Raw genomic sequence first — 21,435 nt, forward strand, 5'->3', positions numbered from 1 at the left:
TATTAATAAAGGCCTAGACTGGGCGGCAGGTAGCCTAGTGGTTAGAGCGTTGCGCCAGTAACTGAAAGGTTAGGTTGCTGGATCAAATCCCCGAGCTGATAAGGTAAAATCTGTCATTCTGCCCTTAAACAAGTCAGTTAACCCACTGTTCCCCGGTAGGCCATCATTGTAAATAAGAATTTGTTCTTAACTGACTTGCCTAGTTAAATAAAAAAGATGCGTTCCCTTTAAATATCCTTCGCTGCAGATAAGGTGAGTAGTGGTAGGCTACACAGCGCGGGTGGAGAGAGCGCGTTTTCTCGCCCATTCTCCATCCCCTGTCTCTTTGTATGCATAGCAGTGCCCGACTGCAGGTTTGACTAAGCTTTGTAGATACGGCTCCACCAGGCTAATGGCTGTACTGATCATTAGAAGGACTGAGACCTAGGGTAATTAAAGCATGCCTACCCCCAACAAAGCAGAGAACAGAGAAAGTGATGCAGATGCCAATGTTTCGGGATCTGACACTGAGGAATTGCATAATCTGTCTCTCAGTCCAGGGTGATTCTTCATGCATGTCATTTCAAGTCAATGTCGGAAGATTCTGTTCTCTTTACAATGTATGAGGAGGCTGCATGGCTTGAATCCTCTCTATTCATTAAACTGCAGACAACCACAGACATATCCCCTTGCATGAGCATTTCTGTCAGCATTCTGCGTTTTACAAACTGTTGTATTATATATACTGTAATAAATTATGGAGAAAATAATGTGATTTTTTTATTGAGCATTTGTCAATTAGCCCACGCATTACTTTTAATTTATTTGTCAGGATTACCTTTTAATACGACACATGTAGTTGACTAGGGTTATTGTGACGAATCATGATTGCAGCATATTATTTTTTTCCTGCCTGGTAACTTAAACGTTATCCATCAGCACAATGTTAACCCGTTAGTCTAACCCACTACCCATCTCTGTGTTCGTCTGCATCTTGTGGGCCTACTAATTTACTTTTTTTTGGTAATATCACACGTTGTAATACGCCTCCCCGCCACCTCCCCTGCTTGCTTTTATTTTTGCAGATGTTGCCACTGAGCACCATATGAGGACAGTTACCTTTGCGGCTGTCTGATGCGGGCAACGTCATAGCGGCTAAGGACACTGGATGCATAGAATTCTGCCGATCTTAGCACCTTTGGCTTTTACCAGAAGTACCATTCCTCCACGTCGGAACCCTATCCCCTCCTTTTTTTTGTGTCAATCGCCATCCTACGACAACCTGAGCGAGGAACGAAGACGGGGAGGGGGAGGCGAGGACACACCCGCATTCTGTACCTCTCCAACGCCGGTGCGCGTGAGTGGTGATGCTGCAGACAACATGATGATCGTATTATTAACGGTCCCGAATAGGAAATAGATTCGTTTCTTCTTCTCAGGATCTAAATCACCGGAGGGATTAGCACCGGAGGGATTGTTGGCCACTGGCTATTTACTCCCTAATACCAAGTGACCAATGGGAACAGCAACTAACACCCCGTTTTCAACAAGGTGAATGCTGGTATGTAGCCTATGGTGTTGAAGACGTCTGCTATAACCTACACGGCTTTCATTCAGAAAAGTCAACTCGACCTCTGCAGTGAAGGGGAGACAGTAGATGACCATTGAACAAAATAGCCCGTATTATTATTAGCTTCTGAGTATTTATCAACTGAATAGCGCTTAACACAACTATGCCTCTTTTATGGAAGATGCAAGAGATGGTGTAGAGGGCAGAGACAGAATATTTTTCTCTTGAAACGTTTTTCCTACAGCTGGTTAATAATTTATAGATGTTTTTGAATATTTCAGAGACAGTCACCATTTGAGACCAGTGTAAAATGCTCCAACAAAACTACCTTAAAAGTGAATGATGAAAAAGTGACATCGAGGGCTTCTTGGAACAGAAAAAAAGAGTGCATACTTTTTTCACTATTCAGTTATTGGTTTTATATTATAAACTAGAGAAGGGGCAATCTGTATAGATTTGGTTCCTATATTGCAAAGGTACGTTCATGCATGATTTCACTGCAGGTGAATGGATATTATCCATTGCAGCAGATTAAAAGGAGCTCATGCCCCGATTCATAAACTATATCTATGCTAGTTGGAAACTAGTTGGATCATTGAGCTCTGGGCATACACTACGTTTTTCCACATTTAGAGTAGTTTATGTATGTTTTAGAAAGCTGAATACTTTGGTTTTAGCCTAGAGAAGTACATTTTTGTAACTTTTATGCCATTGTTTCATTACAGTATAATATATGGCTTGAGAGGACAGACAGACAGAATAACACAAATGCTATCAAATGAATTGCTTATGTTATATTATTTAAATTATCTCTGGTCTCTGTCCCTTCCAGACAGATCCATCCATGAGGTGAGCCAACCGGTCTTTACGGCATTGAACCCCCTCCCTCTCCTCCATCCCCCTCCCTACAGTTTCCAGGCTGCAGGGCCCAGCCCCACTGAAAAGTGCAGGCGCCTGCTCCCCCCGCAGAATGACTGTAGCCACTGGTGACCCCTCTGATGAGGCGGCAGCACACCCGGGGAACCCGGCTGAGTACGACCCTGACGCTGACCATGAGTGCTGCGAGAGAGTGGTCATCAACATCTCTGGGCTGCGTTTTGAGACACAGCTTAAAACCCTCTCCCAGTTCCCCGATACTCTGCTGGGGGACCCCAAAAAGAGGATGCGCTACTTCGACCCACTGAGAAACGAGTACTTCTTCGACCGCAGCCGAACCAGCTTTGATGCCATTCTCTATTTTTACCAGTCAGGAGGGAGGCTACGGCGGCCGGCCAATGTGACCCTTGATATTTTCTCAGAGGAGATACGTTTCTATGAGTTGGGGGATGAAGCCATTGAGCTGTTCAGAGAGGATGAGGGTTTCGTCAAGGAGGAAGAGAGGCCCCTTCCTGACAATGAGTTTCAGAGACAAGTGTGGCTGCTGTTTGAGTACCCAGAGAGCTCAGGACCCGCTAGGATTATCGCTATCATCTCCGTCATGGTCATCCTCATCTCTATCGTAAGCTTCTGTCTGGAAACCCTGCCCATCTTCCGCAACGACGACGACGAACCGCACAGTGTCTTTGACACCAACACCAACACCACAATCTACTTCACGTCCACCTACTTCACTGATCCATTCTTCATCCTGGAGACGCTCTGCATCATCTGGTTCTCATTTGAGTTCCTGGTGCGCCTCTTTGCCTGCCCCAGCAAATCAGGCTTCTTTGGTAACGTCATGAACATCATTGACGTTGTTGCCATTATCCCCTACTTCATCACATTGGCCACAGAGCTGGCTGAGAAACCAGAGGATGGCCAGGCCGGTCAGCAAGCCATGTCCCTGGCTATTCTCAGGGTCATCCGTCTAGTGCGAGTCTTCCGAATCTTCAAGCTGTCACGACACTCCAAGGGACTTCAGATCCTGGGCCAGACCCTGAAGGCTAGTATGAGGGAGCTGGGTCTGCTGATCTTCTTCCTCTTTATTGGAGTCATACTGTTCTCCAGTGCCGTCTACTTTGCGGAAGCTGATGAGCCCGAGTCACAGTTTGAAAGCATCCCTGACGCCTTCTGGTGGGCTGTTGTCTCCATGACGACAGTAGGTTATGGCGACATGGTCCCGACCACCATTGGTGGCAAGATTGTGGGCTCCCTCTGCGCCATTGCAGGTGTGCTGACAATTGCCTTGCCCGTGCCTGTCATCGTTTCCAACTTCAACTACTTCTATCACCGTGAGACGGAGGGCGAGGAGCAGGCTCAGTGCCTAGGCCCAGTCGCCAAAGAGGACTCGAATGAAGAGCTGAAGAAGAGCCGGAGCGGCTCCACCATCAGTAAATCAGACTACATGGAGATCCAGGAAGGGGTGAACAACAGTATTGAGGACCTCCCAGAAGAGAACCTCAAGACTCAGGCCAACTGCACTACGCTGGCCAACACAAACTATGTCAACATCACCAAAATGCTCACAGATGTGTAGCCAGCTGGCATTGTCCTCTCAGTGAGGTTGAGAGGTCAAAGGATGGGGCAGGTGTGTAGCCTCCCATTTCACATGTGCTGCTGGAATCTCAAGGCAATAGATTCAGGACGTATAACTGTACTCATCATTTCTTTATGATGAAAAACACCAGAAACTATGTGCTCACTCCTCCCCTAACTCCCACTGCTAACTCCCACTGTTAGCACCTCACACCTTGCCCTCATACTGACCTTCTGTCAGACTTTAAATCTTATAATCACAATTCTGCGTGTTGATGTCTGCATGGAGTTGGCTTTGTCAGTGTGACTATTCCAATAGTAAAATGACCTGCTCACAACAGTAGTACAAAAAAGAGGAGAAATGTAGCTAAAAAAGGTGATTTATCGCTTCCAGAATAACCCCACCACCAATCCTGCTTCAGCCCCCCTGCACCTGCCGCTACCCTGGTCTCCCTCCATCGTCAAAGGTACACTTTGCTTCCTGTTTGCGTGCTACAAAATGCTGCTTCCTGGAGCAAACTAAACAAACCCGTCCTGTGGTGAACTACTTGGAGATTACAGAACGTGTGAACATAAGGCGGACATGCTCCGTTGCTGCCCACTGGGCATCGACATCAGTTCACAGTCTATGTTTGATTTACATTTGGTTGAGTTGTCAGCTAACGTGTATTCAAAATGAAATCAACAAAACATGTCACCATGTCATTGGATTTAGGTTCAAATTTGGGTGAAAAAAATACGAAATTACATTACATTGAAGATGTCATTACATTGAATATTTGGGTTGAAGTGATGTGGAAACAACGTTGATTCAACCCGTTTTTGCCTGGTGGCTGAGGCCTGTCATGGCCTGAGCCTGAGACACACGAGGAGTGTGGTACTGTAGTAGTCATTCACAATGTATACGGGATGTAGGACATCCATCAGCTCCATAAGCTTTATAATGGTTTCACATCTTTTCTTCAGGAACATCAGTATCTGATGAATGACTGACAAAAGCCCTTGACTTTTCACTGCTCTAGTCTTACATCATTTATGTGTTTACTGTACATGGCAATGCAAGCCTCCCTCCTCCACTCACCTGAACCTGTCTTACTGCAGCTCTGAGGACAAAGTGAATGTCTCTTCCTCTTTCATTTCTACTTATTTACCACTTAACTCATATAGATAGATAAATAGTTGTGACTGTAACCTGTTACTGTAGCTAGATAGGTACTGTAGGTAGTAACTGTAGCCAGTTGATTGTTGCATGGAGTTCTTATCTGAATGAGTATTCTCACTCACACAACTAGCATTGCTCCAAAGACACTGTTTATTGTCTTGCCCTCTATAACCTTCTATCATACATATGAAGGGATGTCGAGAGGTTATTATCTAACATACGTAGGTTACAATGGTGTCTGAAAGGATACCATGCCCCAAACCAGCCCTATAGCTTGGAGGATATTGTATTCCTAACATTTGACCTAAATGTAACATTCCATGTAGAGTTCATTGTCATAGTCTTGTTGCCACACCGCTGAGCTGAAAACATAGAGGTGTTTACATACCACCGACATTGCAGCTGTGCTGTAATTTGAGGTAAAATGCATTAGTTAATTAATTACAGCACCCATACAGTGTAGTTGCAGCATTAATCTCAGTTACAGACAGACTCGACTCACGGCTGCCTTGTTCAACTGGGTCCATTGTGTCTTCATGATGAACCATTGGGACGACTAAAGGGACATGTATAAAACGATGTTTCCTCCCTAAACTGCCTTTAAAACAAGTAGGCTTACTGAATGCTGCTTTCCTAGTGTTGCATGACCTCAATACATTCCTAGAAGCATGAATTGAAGATCAAAGATGCCTATGAAAACTATTTAATACGATACCTATATTAATCTCATTATCTACTTACATACTTTAATCTGTGATAACAAAGCAATCTGGGACGTATAAGAAGGGGAATTTACATTCAGCTGACGATTTAGAGATGAGGATGACCATGATGGAGATGATAGCGTTAATCCGATAATCCTTGATGATATGCAGATCGTTGCTATGTTTGTTTTATGATATGAACAATGACACTTGTTTATTTTCAGCACTGATGGTGTAGCCCCATTTCAGGGACTGTCTGTTGGACAGAGTGCCAAAGACATGCATGCCTAATACACTAGCGAGTTCACAGGAGAAGTGGAGGTACAGTAATATATCTATGGTAGTTGCATCCCTCAATAAGAAAATATGAGCATTATCTAAATATTATCATACTCGAAGGAGAGATGGTTTATATTGCCAACGGCTGAAGTATGTAGCCGTGTAGCAACTCTGAACTACAGAGTTCTAGGTCTCTCACGACATTGCTGAGTCGCCCGTCTTTCTATATCTTTTCATAGTGAACTTCAGGACACAGGAGAGTACTAGCAAAGCTGAGGATGTTTAGCCAGTGCTAACAAAATGGTGAAATGGATTGCGTCTAATTTACCTTTTGGTCAATATTGGTTAGCATAGCCACAAGGATGTTAGCTTTGACTCTAATGTGTCTGGTCTGTCTTCTCATTTACGTTTTAGGCCTAAATGTCTGCCACCATTGCCGCAATGTTTATTCACGCTAGATGGACAGAGGTGAGGTTCTTAGCTCCCGGTCCCTCCCTCTGTCTTCACCATGTTCCTTTCCTCTCTTGTGTCTTCAATTGGCAGTACCTTGTGCAACTGCAATCGCTACTTATTTTGGAGAGATAAAATGTGTTGGAAAGGAACTTGAATTGAAAAAGAATCTGGGTCTAGAACCCTGCTTATTGATGCTTCCAATACTCTAACATGATGTTATTATGTTCACCCTTATTCTAGCAGTAACACTTCTCATCTAATACCAATGCACCACGCTGTCCAAAACACACATCATATACATCAACAGTGCATGATGTGGATAGGTACACCATTATGTGGTGTGTGTGTGTGTGTGTGTGTGTGTGTGTGTGTGTGTGTGTGTGTGTGTGTGTGTGTGTGTGTGTGTGTGTGTGTGTGTGTGTGTGTGTGTGTGTGCGTGCGTGCGTACGTGCGTCTGTGTGTGTGTAAGTGTGTGCATGTAGAGCCCACCTCTGAATGTCAGAATCTTAGCTTGGTTGTACAGCTGCATTAAAGTGACAGCCATTCATGCATGTGTGCATAGTAAGACAAAACTGCTCACAGTATGACCAAAACAAGTCATAGTCTATGCATGCAAATGCTTTGTATTTTTTTAAATAATTTTTCTATTTGCTTTTTTCAATGGACAGATCTTCCCAAAACACATCATGAGATAGCATGCTTACCTATTTTGTTTGAATTGGGCACACTCTGATTCAACACACACTCAAATTTAGCAACATATCAAAATAGAAACATTGTAGTTGAGTATCAACAGTTTATTTACTAGATGCTCTGAGCACAACCATATATGGAGTATACCCATTTTTATCAATGTGCAGAATTACTATGTGAAATGTTTATATATTCCCAAAATGGAGTGTCGCAAAAATCGCAAATGTATCTTTTGCTTTATAGTAATCATTAGGAGACCGTCACAACTCAAAGTGTACAGAGGGTTTCACCAGCTAAAGCACAGTCAGAAGGATTCCCAACAGAAAATGCTCTCAAAAGTCTATGCAGAGATGAACTGTTGATTGGAAATATAAACACAAGGTTCAAACAAACCATGAATATGGGAAAACACAGAAATACAGAAAAGTAGAGCAGTTTCAGAATTGTGTTTTTGTTTCTCTGCAGATTCTGGGTTGGTTTGAATTTGAGTATTGTAAGCGATGGTGAGTGCCCCTCCACTTTTACAGCGAAGCACAGGCCCCAATTAATTCAATCAATAAAAATAAAGGAAAACTGCACTGTGTGTTAAAAAAAAATGCTGAATTGGAGGTCATAAGTAACTGGGCTGAAAGTGAATCCATCCCGCAAGCTGTTCGTCTCGCCAACATTGTCATTGAATATGAGTGTAAAACCACACCTGACCTGTCCTGAAAATACAGCATAAACACTCTGAGTGAAAAAGCAGTTTGATTTTCCTTTTTATCTGTAATTGATTTCATTTGGGTCACAGTGAAAGCTTTGTACTGCACTGTATGGTTTACATCACCAACAAAGTAGACGTTCAAGTAGCTACACAAGTAGTAGCTATTCAATCGACTGTTTATGCATGTGTATGTCAGAACAAGAGAGTGTGTTTCTGTGGTCTGAAAGTGAATGACACCGTAGAAACACAGCTACAGTATGTCTGGTACAGTATAGCGCCTTCACCTTCAACACTGGCCTACCCTGACTGTAACTGTACAATTGGTACAATGGATCAGATTTTTTTTCTATGAAAAGAAATGTGAGGAAAATACCGTACATAACAACAATGGATTATGGAGCCCCCAAAAAATGGACAATGTACTATAATGCTAAGTGAAGTCTGGATTTAAATGAGTGTGATCTGCACACTACAGGAGCAAAAAGACAATCTGTGGACAAGAAAAACGTGTCAAACTAAAATGCATATAATCCTTCAAAATGACCATAACCATGATAACAAAGTCATATAAATAACGAAGAAAATAATCATTCAACCAAACTGTGTTTTGTGTGTTTTTACTGTGTGAAAGGCCTTTTTCCCCTTATCCATACATGGTGGAAAATTAGATACAGTGCATTCAGAAAGTAATCATACCCCTTGACTTATTCCACATTGTCCTTAATTGTAAATATACAAAAAAATATATACATTTCATCCCTCATCTACACATAGTACCCCATAATGACAAAGTGAAAAGAGGTTTTTAGAAATTGTGCATATTTATTGAAATTATAATACAGAAATATATAATATACACCCCTGAGTCAATACATGTTAGAATCAACTTTGGCACCAAACACAGCTGTGAATATTTCTGGGTAAGTCTCTAAGAGCTTTGCACACCTGGATTGTACAATATTTGCACATTGTCATTTTTTTTCAAGTGTTCAGCTCTTTCAAGTTTGTTGTTGATCATTACCAGATAGCCATTTTTAAGTAAGTCTTGCCATAGATTTTCAAACCGATCTAAGTCAAAACTATATCTAGGCCACTCAGGAACATTCAATGTCGTCTTGGTAAGTAACTCCAGTGTATATTTGGCCTTATGTTTTAGGTTGTTGTCCTGCTGAAAGGTGAACTTGTCTCCCAGTGTCTGGTGGAAAGAAGACTGAACCAAGCTTTTCTCTGGGATTTTGCCTGTGCTTAGCTCTATTCCATTTCTTTTTATCCTAAAAAAACCTCCATAGTCCTTGCCGATAACAAGCATACCCATAACATGATGCAGCCACCACCATGCTTGAAAATATGAAGAGTGGTACTCAGTGATGTGTTGTATTTCCCCAAACACAACACTTTGTATTTAGGACATAAAGTTAATTTCTTTGCCACATTTTTAGCAGTTTTACTTTAGTGCCTTGTTATAAACAGGATGCATGTTTTGTACAGGCTAACATCTTTTCAGTTTGTCATTTAGGTTAGCTTTGTGGCATAATTACAATGTTGTTGATCCATCCTTAGTTTTCTCCTATCACAGCCATTAAACAAGTCACCATTGGCCTCATGGTAAAATCCCTGAGCGGTTTCCTTCCTCTCCGGCAACTGAGTTAGGAAGGACTCCTGGATCTTTGTAGGGACTGGATGTTTGAAGTGTAATTAATAACTTCACTGTGCTCAAAGGGATATTCAATGTCTATTTTACTTTATACATCTGCCAATAGGTGCCCTTCTTTGCGAGGCATTGGAAAACCTGTCTAGTATTTGTGATTGAATCTGTGTTTGAAATGCAATGCTTAACTGAGGGACCTTAAATATAATTGTGTGTGAGGGGTACAGAGATGAGGTAGTCATTCAAAAATCATGGTAAACTATTATTGCACACAGAGTGAGTCCATACAACTTATTATGTGACTTATTAAGCTATTTATTTAGGCAATTGTGGGATATTGTGTGTATGCCAGTGACACAAAATCTAAATTTAATCCATTTTAAATTCAGGCTGCAACACGACAAAATGTGGAAAAAGTCAAGAGGTGTGAAATATTTTCTGAAGGCACTGTATGTTGTTATTGATATATTTTCTGAAGGCACTGTATGTTGTTATTGATATATTTTCTGAAGGCACGGTATGTTGTTATTGATATATTTTCTGAAGGCACTGTATGTTGTTATTGATATATTTTCTGAAGGCACTGTATGTTGTTATTGATATATTTTCTGAAGGCACTGTATGTGGTTATTGATATATTTTCTGAAGGCACGGTATGTTGTTATTGATATATTTTCTGAAGGCACGGTATGTGGTTATTGATATATTTTCTGAAGGCACTGTATGTTGTTATTGATATATTTTCTGAAGGCACGGTATGTTGTTATTGATATATTTTCTGAAGGCACTGTATGTTGTTATTGATATATTTTGTTTATTTGTCAGTGACCATCTGTTATTGATATATTTTCTGAAGGCACGGTATGTTGTTATTGATATATTTTCTGAAGGCACTGTATGTTGTTATTGATATATTTTGTTTATTTGTCAGTGACCATCTGTTATTGATATATTTTCTGAAGGCACTGTATGTTGTTATTGATATATTTTCTGAAGGCACGGTATGTGGTTATTGATATATTTTCTGAAGGCACTGTATGTTGTTATTGATATATTTTCTGAAGGCACGGTATGTTGTTATTGATATATTGTGTTTATTTGTCACTGACCATCTGTTATTGATATATTTTCTGAAGGCACTGTATGTGGTTATTGATATATTTTCTGAAGACACTGTATGTTGTTATTGATATATTTTCTGAAGGCACTGTATGTGGTTATTGATATATTTTCTGAAGGCACGGTATGTTGTTATTGATATATTTTCTGAAGGCACTGTATGTTGTTATTGATATATTTTCTGAAGGCACTGTATGTTGTTATTGATATATTTTCTGAAGGCACTGTATGTTGTTATTGATATATTTTCTGAAGGCACTGTATGTGGTTATTGATATATTTTCTGAAGGCACTGTATGTGGTTATTGATATATTTTCTGAAGGCACTGTATGTTGTTATTGATATATTTTCTGAAGGCACGGTATGTGGTTATTGATATATTTTGTTTATTTGTCAGTGACCATCTGTTATTGATATATTTTCTGAAGACACTGTATGTTGTTATTGATATATTTTCTGAAGGCACTGTATGTTGTTATTGATATATTTTCTGAAGGCACTGTATGTTGTTATTGATATATTTTCTGAAGACACTGTATGTTGTTATTGATATATTTTGTTTATTTGTCAGTGACCATCTGTTATTGATATATTTTGTTTATTTGTCAGTGACCATCTGTTATTGATATATTGTGTTTATTTGTCAGTGACCATCTGTTATTGATATATTGTGTTTATTTGTCAGTGACCATCTGTTATTGATATATTTTGTTTATTTGTCAGTGACCATCTGTTATTGATATATTTTCTGAAGACACTGTATGTTGTTATTGATATATTTTGTTTATTTGTCAGTGACCATCTGTTATTGATATATTTTGTTTATTTGTCAGTGACCATCTGTTATTGATATATTTTGTTTATTTGTCAGTGACCATCTGTTATTGATATATTTTCTGAAGGCACGGTATGTGGTTATTGATATATTTTCTGAAGGCACGGTATGTGGTTATTGATATATTTTGTTTATTTGTCAGTGACCATCTGTTATTGATATATTTTCTGAAGGCACGGTATGTGGTTATTGATATATTTTCTGAAGGCACTGTATGTGGTTATTGATATATTTTGTTTATTTGTCAGTGACCATCTGTTATTGATATATTTTCTGAAGGCACGGTATGTTGTTATTGATATATTTTGTTTATTTGTCAGTGACCATCTGTTATTGATATATTTTGTTTATTTGTCAGTGACCATCTGTTATTGATATATTTTGTTTATTTGTCAGTGACCATCTGTTATTGATATATTTTCTGAAGGCACTGTATGTTGTTATTGATATATTTTCTGAAGGCACTGTATGTTGTTATTGATATATTTTCTGAAGGCACTGTATGTTGTTATTGATATATTTTCTGAAGGCACTGTATGTTGTTATTGATATATTTTCTGAAGGCACTGTATGTGGTTATTGATATATTTTCTGAAGGCACGGTATGTGGTTATTGATATATTTTCTGAAGGCACGGTATGTGGTTATTGATATATTTTCTAAAGGCACTGTATGTGGTTATTGATATATTTTCTGAAGGCACTGTATGTGGTTATTGATATATTTTCTGAAGGCACTGTATGTTGTTATTGATATATTTTCTGAAGGCACTGTATGTTGTTATTTATATATTTTCTGAAGGCACTGTATGTTGTTATTGATATATTTTCTGAAGGCACTGTATGTTGTTATTGATATATTTTCTGAAGGCACTGTATGTTGTTATTGATATATTTTCTGAAGGCACTGTATGTGGTTATTGATATATTTTCTGAAGGCACTGTATGTTGTTATTGATATATTTTCTGAAGGCACGGTATGTGGTTATTGATATATTTTCTGAAGGCACGGTATGTTGTTATTGATATATTGTGTTTATTTGTCAGTGACCATCTGTTATTGATATATTTTCTGAAGGCACGGTATGTGGTTATTGATATATTTTCTGAAGGCACGGTATGTGGTTATTGATATATTTTGTTTATTTGTCAGTGACCATCTGTTATTGATATATTGTGTTTATTTGTCAGTGACCATCTGTTATTGATATATTGTGTTTATTTGTCAGTGACCATCTGTTATTGATATATTGTGTTTATTTGTCACTGACCATCTGTTATTGATATATTTTCTGAAGGCACTGTATGTTGTTATTGATATATTTTCTGAAGGCACGGTATGTTGTTATTGATATATTGTGTTTATTTGTCAGTGACCATCTGTTATTTGAACATGAATTCTGGTATTTGATGCATTGCACCAGAATTAACACAATTGTATCTGCAGTCTTTGATAAAACAATGACAAAATCTAAATGAAATCAAATGAATACACCCCAAAACCTGGACATAAATGATAGAAAGGTATGCATAGACATGAAATGAATTAAAAATGAAGACGATAACTCAATAAGTATTTTATTATATTTATGCCATCAATTGAATTAGATATGCCTGCAAATGTGTAATGGCTCTCACTGAGAACGATGGTTTGTATATTTCATGGTTGAGAGAGGGAATAATTGAATGTTGTATTCAACATCTACCAAGGAATTAATTTGCTCATCGATTTGAAGGATAATTTTAGCAGAACCATTGCTAGCTGTCTGTGTCTATACAAAGTGCTGTGAAATGATCAAAGAGCGTTTTGTTGTTATTCTTAGTACATTCAGCGCAGAGTCTTTGTAGCCCTCAGCTGTGTGGAGGACATTTACAATGCCTCCTGGCATCTTTGGTTGCTTCATCCTTTAAAGTGATGATCCAAAGCTTTGTATAATTTCAGCCAGTGGTTTTCAAAGTACTGCTCACGAACCAAAATCGGTCCCCAAAAATTATGCACAATTGTGTGGTACGTCATCCATTTTGTATGATATGTTACGTCGTACAATATGTTACAAATTTGTAAGTGCATAAGATCTCGGGCTGCATCTTTAAGGAGAGAGAGAGAGAGAGAGAGAGAGAGAGAGAGAGAGAGAGAGAGAGAGAGAGAGAGAGAGAGAGAGAGAGAGAGAGAGGAGAGAGAGAGAGAGAAAGAAAGAAAGAGAGAGAGAGAGAGAGAGAGAGAGAGAGAGAGAGCAGGGAATGTACTATTAATAGCCTTTTTGTTGGAGAGAGATGGGGAAAGTGAGGGAAGGGGTAGGAAAGAGCAAGATATATGGGGGAGAGAGAGATAGGGGTGTGTTGGAGAGAGAGACACAAGCAGGAGCAGAGTGTGAGAGAGGGAGGAGAAGGAGGAGGTGTATATTCTTTAAGGAATCCTTCACCGTGGACTTTCTCTGACACTCGTGTCCCAGTCCACCATCTCATGGTAATTAGGGAGGAGGCTAAGACAGACTCTAGTTGATATTTGCATTCATCCGTTTCCAGGAGGACTCTTTCTCTTTCATGGGAAAAAGAGGAGCAAGATAGAGAGCATTTGTCAGGCTTGTGAATTCTGCCACGTCAATTTAGAGAGAAACTGGTGTTTGCTGCAACCAGCTGGCAATTAATCACAGCTCTACATCTGGGGTGCCGTCATAGTCTATTCATATTCTATCTCGCTTTCCAATTTGTATTCCGTATATGGTGCGTTTCTATGTCCTCTATAGAATGATTACTGTCACCAAAGTATTCTAATATGCCATGACATTTATGAAGGCTACCTGTGACAAAAGATCCAGATTCACATTTTATATGAAACAAAACGTTTTAGTGCTGCACTACTCGAAACACTGTGCATTGGAACTGCAGACATACATCTCTCTGCTGGAGTCATTAGTTACAGTGCAGTGCAGCTCTGCACCATGGCTAAAAGGAGAGGGCAGAGAGAGACGGGGAAAGGCAGGGAGAGACAGAGATAGGAGAACAGAACCAGGAGAGATTGAGAGACAATGAGAGTAGGGCAGGGAGAGACCGAGAAAGGAGAGTAGGGCAGGGAGAGACAGGTGGGAGGGGAGCAGGGAGAGACAGAGAAAGGAGAGCAAGGAGAGACAGGTGGGAGGGGAGCAGATTGAGGTGTGGTGAAACAGCCTGTGCTCACTGGCATCTCTCCCCAGGATAGGAGATCACACGACTGGGGCAGGTGGTCACACTCATGCTTTGCCCTAGTGTCAGGGATAACCGTGTGTGTATGCTTATGCAGTGTGTGTCTACCAGTGTGTGCATGTACTGTATGTGTGTGCAGTGTCTGTGTATGCCAGTATCTAGGTTTCCATCCAATTGGTGACAGATTTTCATGTGAATATTCTAGAATCTGCATGAAGAAAATATGCAAGTGGTGTGTTTTCTACCAAACGGACATGTTGTGGATAGAAATCAGTGCTTGATGGAGCAGTGCACACATTTTTTTTATTTTTCGCAAAAATGTTCATGTACCAAATAAAAATCTAACGCTCAAAGTGTTCCAATCGCATTTTCAACTCTACCGATAGTTTTGTCACAAACTGTTTCCTACTCTGGTCTTGGCACCTGCGCTCTAGCCAACAGCTGGCAGATACAGTCAGGGTAGGCTGTGCAGCTAGGCTAGTCTACTTGACGAGATTAGAATATTTTTATTTGTAAAACGGACATCATGTCACCAGAATAAGACCCTCAATATTTATTGGAAAGGAGCATCAAGAGCACTTTCCCCACCCTGTAACTTATTTAATCAGTAGCCTAACAAACTGCATCAGATACAAGACCATGGTACTTGCCCAAGGTTGCAGCAAGAGGATCTGCCTCTCCCTACCTTCCTTCTATGCTCAAACCCTACTCCCCAACCCGAGCACTCCATTCTGCCATCTCTTGTCTCTTGGCCCTCCCACCCCATAGAGGACAGCAGAGTCCCTAATACACTAATGCACCACATAGTACATATTTGTAATATCTGCATAAGTACAAGGTTGTCGCTAGTTGAAACACAGAATGTAGCTATTGAACGTTAACTGTAACTTCATAGTTACCTATGAGTAATTTCTGTATAATTACTTACTACTCATTACCAAGTGAAAATACCTATAAACAAAAGATGAGCTTCTTCAGTGAACTTTATTGCAACATGTAAAAATACCTTACATTTCTTAAAAAATTACAAAGATTTTTATTGTTAGATTAATAATTGTTAGATTAATCATTTAGATTTAACAAAGATATAGGCCTAGTCAATAACACAAAAATAACTCTTCCAATGGTGGTGAGTAGTAGCCTAGATAGCTAATTTCGGGGAAAAAAGGAGGATTGTCTTTTTCTTCCCTAACAATGGAAATCGACAACTCTCTATCTTCATCTCTTTCTTTCTTGTAAGAATGTTTGCCCATCCTGGGGTCTGAGACCGTGTAGGAATCTGTAGTAGAGATGAAGAATGTAGCTATGCCAATTTAAATTACCCTATACAAGATATCATCATCATGATTTCTAAAGTTAAGGCCTGCTACTTAGCTAGTTGTGGTGTTATCCAGCTTTCAATAAGACTGCTTACTAACGCTAATAAGTTAGATAGCATTTAGCTACATTGAAACATACTCAATGTGTGTTGACAAAAGTAGCTAGCTAGATAATTAGCGTTAACATGCTGAGTGTGTCTCACGTAATACCCTTGGGGTACAAAAACAAAGGAACTAAGATCAGAACATGACAGTATGACGCCTGACCAGTACGACGCCCTCTCTCTCCACGGTAAGCACGGGGAGTTGGCGCAGGTCTCCTACCTGCCTTAGCCACACTCCCCGGGTGTCCCCCCAATAAATCTTTGGGGCTGCCTCTCGCGCTTCCTTGCCAGCAGTGTTCCCTCGTATCGCTGGCTCCTCTCTCCGGCTGCCTCTGCTCTCCTAGCTGCCTCCACCTGTTCACATGGGAGGCAATCCCTTCCAGCCAGGATCTCCTCCCATGTGTAGCAACCCTTGCCGTCCAAAACGTCCTCCCATGTCCAGGTAAACTTTAGAGGATTACCTTACATTGTATTTTCTCCTCATTGGCTCAGACAATTAATCTTGCATGCATGTGGACTGCATATCACAACACATTGGGTGGCTGAGGCTATGTTGTGTAGCACATTACACACACACACACAATCTGCCCTGTGAGGAGGTGACAAATGGGGAGGATGAAGCTCAGTCAGCCATGTGGTGGTTCCCTCCCCTGGGAAAGTCAACCTGTCAGGTCCAACAAGGGGGGGGGGGGGGGGGGGGAGAGAGAGAGAGAGAGAGAGAGAGAGAGAGAGAGAGAGAGAGAGAGAGAGAGAGGTACTGTGGAGCTAACTCCCACACAACAGCATGCTATGATAGAACAGCATGGTGCCTGGCTGATATTGATACTATGGAAAAATCAAGACAACGAGGGCTAGGTGAACAATATTGGACAGCTGAGGAGACGATGATGTTTGGATGAAGGCTTTATTTATTGTTGTTGTATATGTACACACTACTAGCTGATACTATTATAATTTAAAGGCATAGTTCACCCCAAACACAAAATGAATTAAACCTCATGCAGCTATATATCTTCACTTTTGCTAATTGATTTTATTTTATCTTTATTTAACTGGGCACTTAAAGAAGACCAGGCTGTTTAGTTTTTAATCTGCACTCCTCTGGTTTAAAAAAAGGTGCTAGCTAGAACCTAAAAGAGTTCTTTGGCTGTCCCCATAAGAGAACCCTTTGAAGAACACTTTTTGGTTTCAGGTAGAACAGTTTTGGTTCCAGGTAGAACCCGTTTAGGTTCCATGTTAAACTTTCCACAGTGCGTACTACAGGGAACCCAAAAGGGTTCTACCTGGTTCTACCGTTTGTCTAAGATTGTGGATTTAGCAAGCTTAACAGAAGCTGCATTTTCTAATTGTGATACATTTATTTTGACCATGTTCATACCGTAAATACTAACCTTTCATTCACAGAAACGTTTTAGTCACAAAGAAAATAGCTAATTTTCAGTCTAATCAGTCGCTGACCTGGCCTTGATCACGATCCCTTCAGGCTGTAGCAACAGTACTTTGCCTCCTTGATGGGTGCTGCTTGGTTCCATCTTGTAAGATATTGATGTTGTATGAAGCCATTTTCCAACATTCCAACCAAAGGAAGAATGTCAGAGGCTTAAAATATCCTCTGTGAGTTAATATTTCATAGTCATCTAGCCCCCCCCCCTCTTTATATCCCAATTCCCCATTTCTGCAGTAGCTCCTGGCTCGGAGATGGGGAGATTTTTGGGCTCTCGAGAGGCAAGAGGTGTCACTACAGTGCCTGGTTCAAATCCAGGCTGTGTCACATCTGGCTGTGATTGGAAGTCCCATAGGGCGGCGCACAATTGGCCCAGTGTCGTCTGGGTTTGGCCGGGGTATACTGTCATTGTAAATAGCAATTTGTTCTTAACTGACTTGCCTAGTTAAATAAAGGTGAAATAAAAATGGATTGTTACCAGAGTTGCACAGAGGAAACCAAGCAGTCTCTCCCACTTCACTGAAGATAGACCATAACTTCCTCTTGCTAGTCTCAAATCATGCATGTTGATGATGCGAATCACTCTCAGCACAAAAGGTTCATTAGAGGCTTAAATGTAGGTATTGAGTGGAGGTGGCCTGTGTGTTTCAGTGGTTATTGCCACAGACCCCGGCTCACATGTAAATTAGTGGCAGCGTGGGTTTGATTCTGACCGATGCCCTTATGACTCACAATCTCTCTTACCTTTCCTGTCTCCTCTTCACTGTCCTATCTCAATAAATCCCTACATCCCTGGAGAAAAAAGGTGTGATTGAGTGGAGGTGTTATATAATTTATTTAATAATGTAAGCTTTCTTGATACTATATTTTTTTCTCTCCATATTGATGAATGGAACTGGGGGCGTGATTTGACAAATTAATGATATTATTTTCAAACATAATTTTAAAATATACGACTGTACACATGTAAAATTTAGAATGTATGATCAGGGAAGGTTGAAATTACACAACTCTAATGGCTATTTTGAATGTCCCAGCCAGGCATTGAATCAATGTAGAGCCCAGAATAGCCCTCAGCCACCACACAGCAGCCAACTTGTGCTGAGTCTGTGAAGGAGGGGTACTTACAGAATGTGTGACTAACTTCTGGAACGAACCATTCATTATGTATGCAGGTCTGTCTTAAATAACATGAGGAAATCGTGCTTTAAATGAGTCATCTCCAATAACGTTTCATTCTATTCCACCATTAAAGTGGCCTATGGAGGAGGAGAATTAACAGAGGGGGCCCAGCTAGCACAGAACGTTCTGAGAACCATATGTTTCTTAGATCTTGGTGAGAGTGTGGTTGTCCTATGGTAATTTTGCATACAACCTTCCCACAACTTTCTGAGAATGGTGCAGGAGAGTTGCTTGGCTTTGGAAAATTCTCAACACATTTAAAAGAAAATCTTGGTATTTCATTACTTTAAAGGAATGTTTCCTACAAGTTCTAACACGGTTACATTTAATTACATTTTTGGTAATGTTCTAGGAATGTTCTCCAACTGCTTTGATATGAGGAATGTTCTTAAATATTTCAGAGAACTTTTAGAAACAATGTTCTTCTGTGGGAATTTCAGTACTTCAGCATGATGTTTTCTACCGGTTTTCTTATGTTTGGTTCTTTGTAAAGTCATGTTCTCAGAACATAAAAAAAAGTTTCATTAAAACCCCAAGAAAACATTAATAACGTTCAAAGACATCATTAGCTGTTGTTGCTGATGCGAATATGGTTGAATCATCAGCATACGTGGACACACATGCTTCGTTGAATGCCAGTGGCAGGTCATTGGTAAAAATAGAAAAGAGTAGAGGGCCTAGAGAGCTGTCCTGTGGTACACCACACTTAACATGTTTGACATTAAAGAAACTTCCATTAAAGAAAACACTCTGAATTAAATCAGACAGATAGCTCTGAATCCACGATATGGATTGAAAACTCATAACAAATATCAAATCAAATCAAATGTATTTATATAGCCCTTCATACATCAGCTGATATCTCAATGTGCTGTACAGAAACCCAGCCTAAAACCCCAAACAGCAAGCAATGCAGGTGTTGAAGCACTTTGGCTAGGAAAAACTCCCTAGAAAGGCCAAAACCTAGGAAGAAACCTAGAGAGGAACCAGGCTATGAGGGTGGCCAGTCCTCTTCTGGCTGTGCCGGGTGGAGATTATAACAGAACATGGTCAAGATGTTCAAATGTTCATAAACATTTTCTTAACAACATGTTATGGTCAATAATATCACAGGCTGCACTGAAATCTAACAGTACAGCTCCCACAATCATCTCATCTGCAAAAAAAAAAATTCACCAATCATCTGTCATTTGAGTCAGTGTTGAGTGCCCTTCTCTATAAGTATGCTGAAAGTCTGTTGAGAATTTGTTTACAGAGAGGTAGCACTGAATTTAGTCAAATACAATTTTTTCCAACATTGGTGTTAGAACCATTAAAGGACACTTTACCACTCTTGGGTAGCGGAATGACTTTGGCTTCCATCCAGGCCTGAAGACAAAGAATTTCCTCTCGGCTCAGATTAAATATATGACAGATAGGAGTGGCTATAGAGTCAGCTATGACCAGGGTGGCTGGAGTCTTTGACAATTTTTAGGGCCTTCCTCTGACACCGCCTGGAGAAGAGGTCCTGGATGGCAGGAAGCCCCAGTGATGTACTGGGCAGGAAGCTTGGCCCCAGTGATGTACTGGGCCGTACGCACTACCCTTTGTAGCACCTTGCGGTCGGAGGCCAAGTATTTGCCATACTAGGCAGTGATGCAATCGGTCAGGATGCTTTCGTTGGTGCAGCTGTAGAACCTTTTGAGGATCTGAGGACCCATGCCAAATCTTTTCGGTCTCCTAGGGGGGAGTAGGATTTTTCTTGCCCGCTTCACGACTGTCTTGGTGTGCTTGGACCATGTTAGTTTGTTGGTGATGTGGACACCAAGGAACTTGAAGCTCTCAACCTACAGCCCCGTCGATAAGAATGGGGTGTGCTCTGTCCTCTTTTTCCTGTAGTCATTTAGGCAGGTTAGTCCACAATCATCTTCTTTGTCTTGATCACAATGAGGGAGAGGTTGTTGTCCTGGCAGCACACGGCCAGGTCTCTGACCTACTCCCTATAGGCTGTCTCGTCGTTGTCTGTGATCAGGCCTACAGTACCACTGTAGTGTCATCGGCAAACTTAATGATGGTGTTGGAGTTGTGCAGCGTGGCAGATGTGTTGTTACCTACCCTTACCACCTGGGGGCGGCCTGTCAGGAAGTCCAGGAGTCGTGCATGAGGGAGGTGTTTAGTCCCAGGGTCCTTAGCTTATTGATGAGCTTTGAGGGCACTATGGTGTTGAACACTGAGCTGTAGTCAATTAAAAGCATTCTCACACAGGTGTTCCTTTTGTTCAGGTGGGAAAGGGCAGTGTGAAGTGCAATAGAGATTGCATCATCTGTGGATCTGTTGGGGCGGTATGCAGATTGGAGTGGGTCTAGTGTTTCTGGGATAATGGTGTTGATGTGAGCCATGACCAGCCTTTAAAAGCACTTCATGGCTACAAACTTGAGTGGTACGTTTCGGTAGTCATTTAGGCAGGTTACTTATGTGTTCTTGGTCACAGGGACTGTGGTGGTCTGCTTGAAACATGTCGGTGTTACAGACTCCGACAAGGAGAGGCTGAAAATGTCAGTGAAGACACTTGCCAGTTGGTCAGCGCGTGTTCGGAGTACACGTCCTGGTAATCTGTCTGGACCT

At 40.7% G+C, this 21,435-nt stretch overlaps 1 protein-coding gene across 2 annotated transcripts; it reads left to right on the plus strand.

The window, feature by feature from the left end:
* The first annotated feature begins 935 nt into the window (after positions 1-935).
* LOC110494705 (potassium voltage-gated channel subfamily A member 2) lies at positions 936-8,597 on the plus strand. Of its 2 annotated transcripts, none has more exons than XM_021569998.3 (2): positions 936-1,540; positions 2,382-8,597. In XM_021569998.3, exon 2 carries the CDS (start codon positions 2,520-2,522, stop codon positions 4,002-4,004), a length of 1,485 nt encoding a protein of 494 aa, XP_021425673.2. In that variant the 5' UTR covers positions 936-1,540; positions 2,382-2,519; the 3' UTR covers positions 4,005-8,597. The 2 variants fall into 2 exon arrangements, with proteins under 2 accessions (XP_021425673.2, XP_021425674.2); XM_021569999.3 differs by having other exon boundaries at positions 1,083-1,530.
* Positions 8,598-21,435: the final 12,838 nt, after the last annotated feature.

This window comes from Oncorhynchus mykiss, chromosome 17 (genome assembly GCF_057628025.1).
Source record: "Oncorhynchus mykiss isolate SJ-2025 chromosome 17, ASM5762802v1, whole genome shotgun sequence".
In the NCBI taxonomy this organism is placed as follows: Eukaryota; Metazoa; Chordata; class Actinopteri; order Salmoniformes; family Salmonidae; genus Oncorhynchus; species Oncorhynchus mykiss.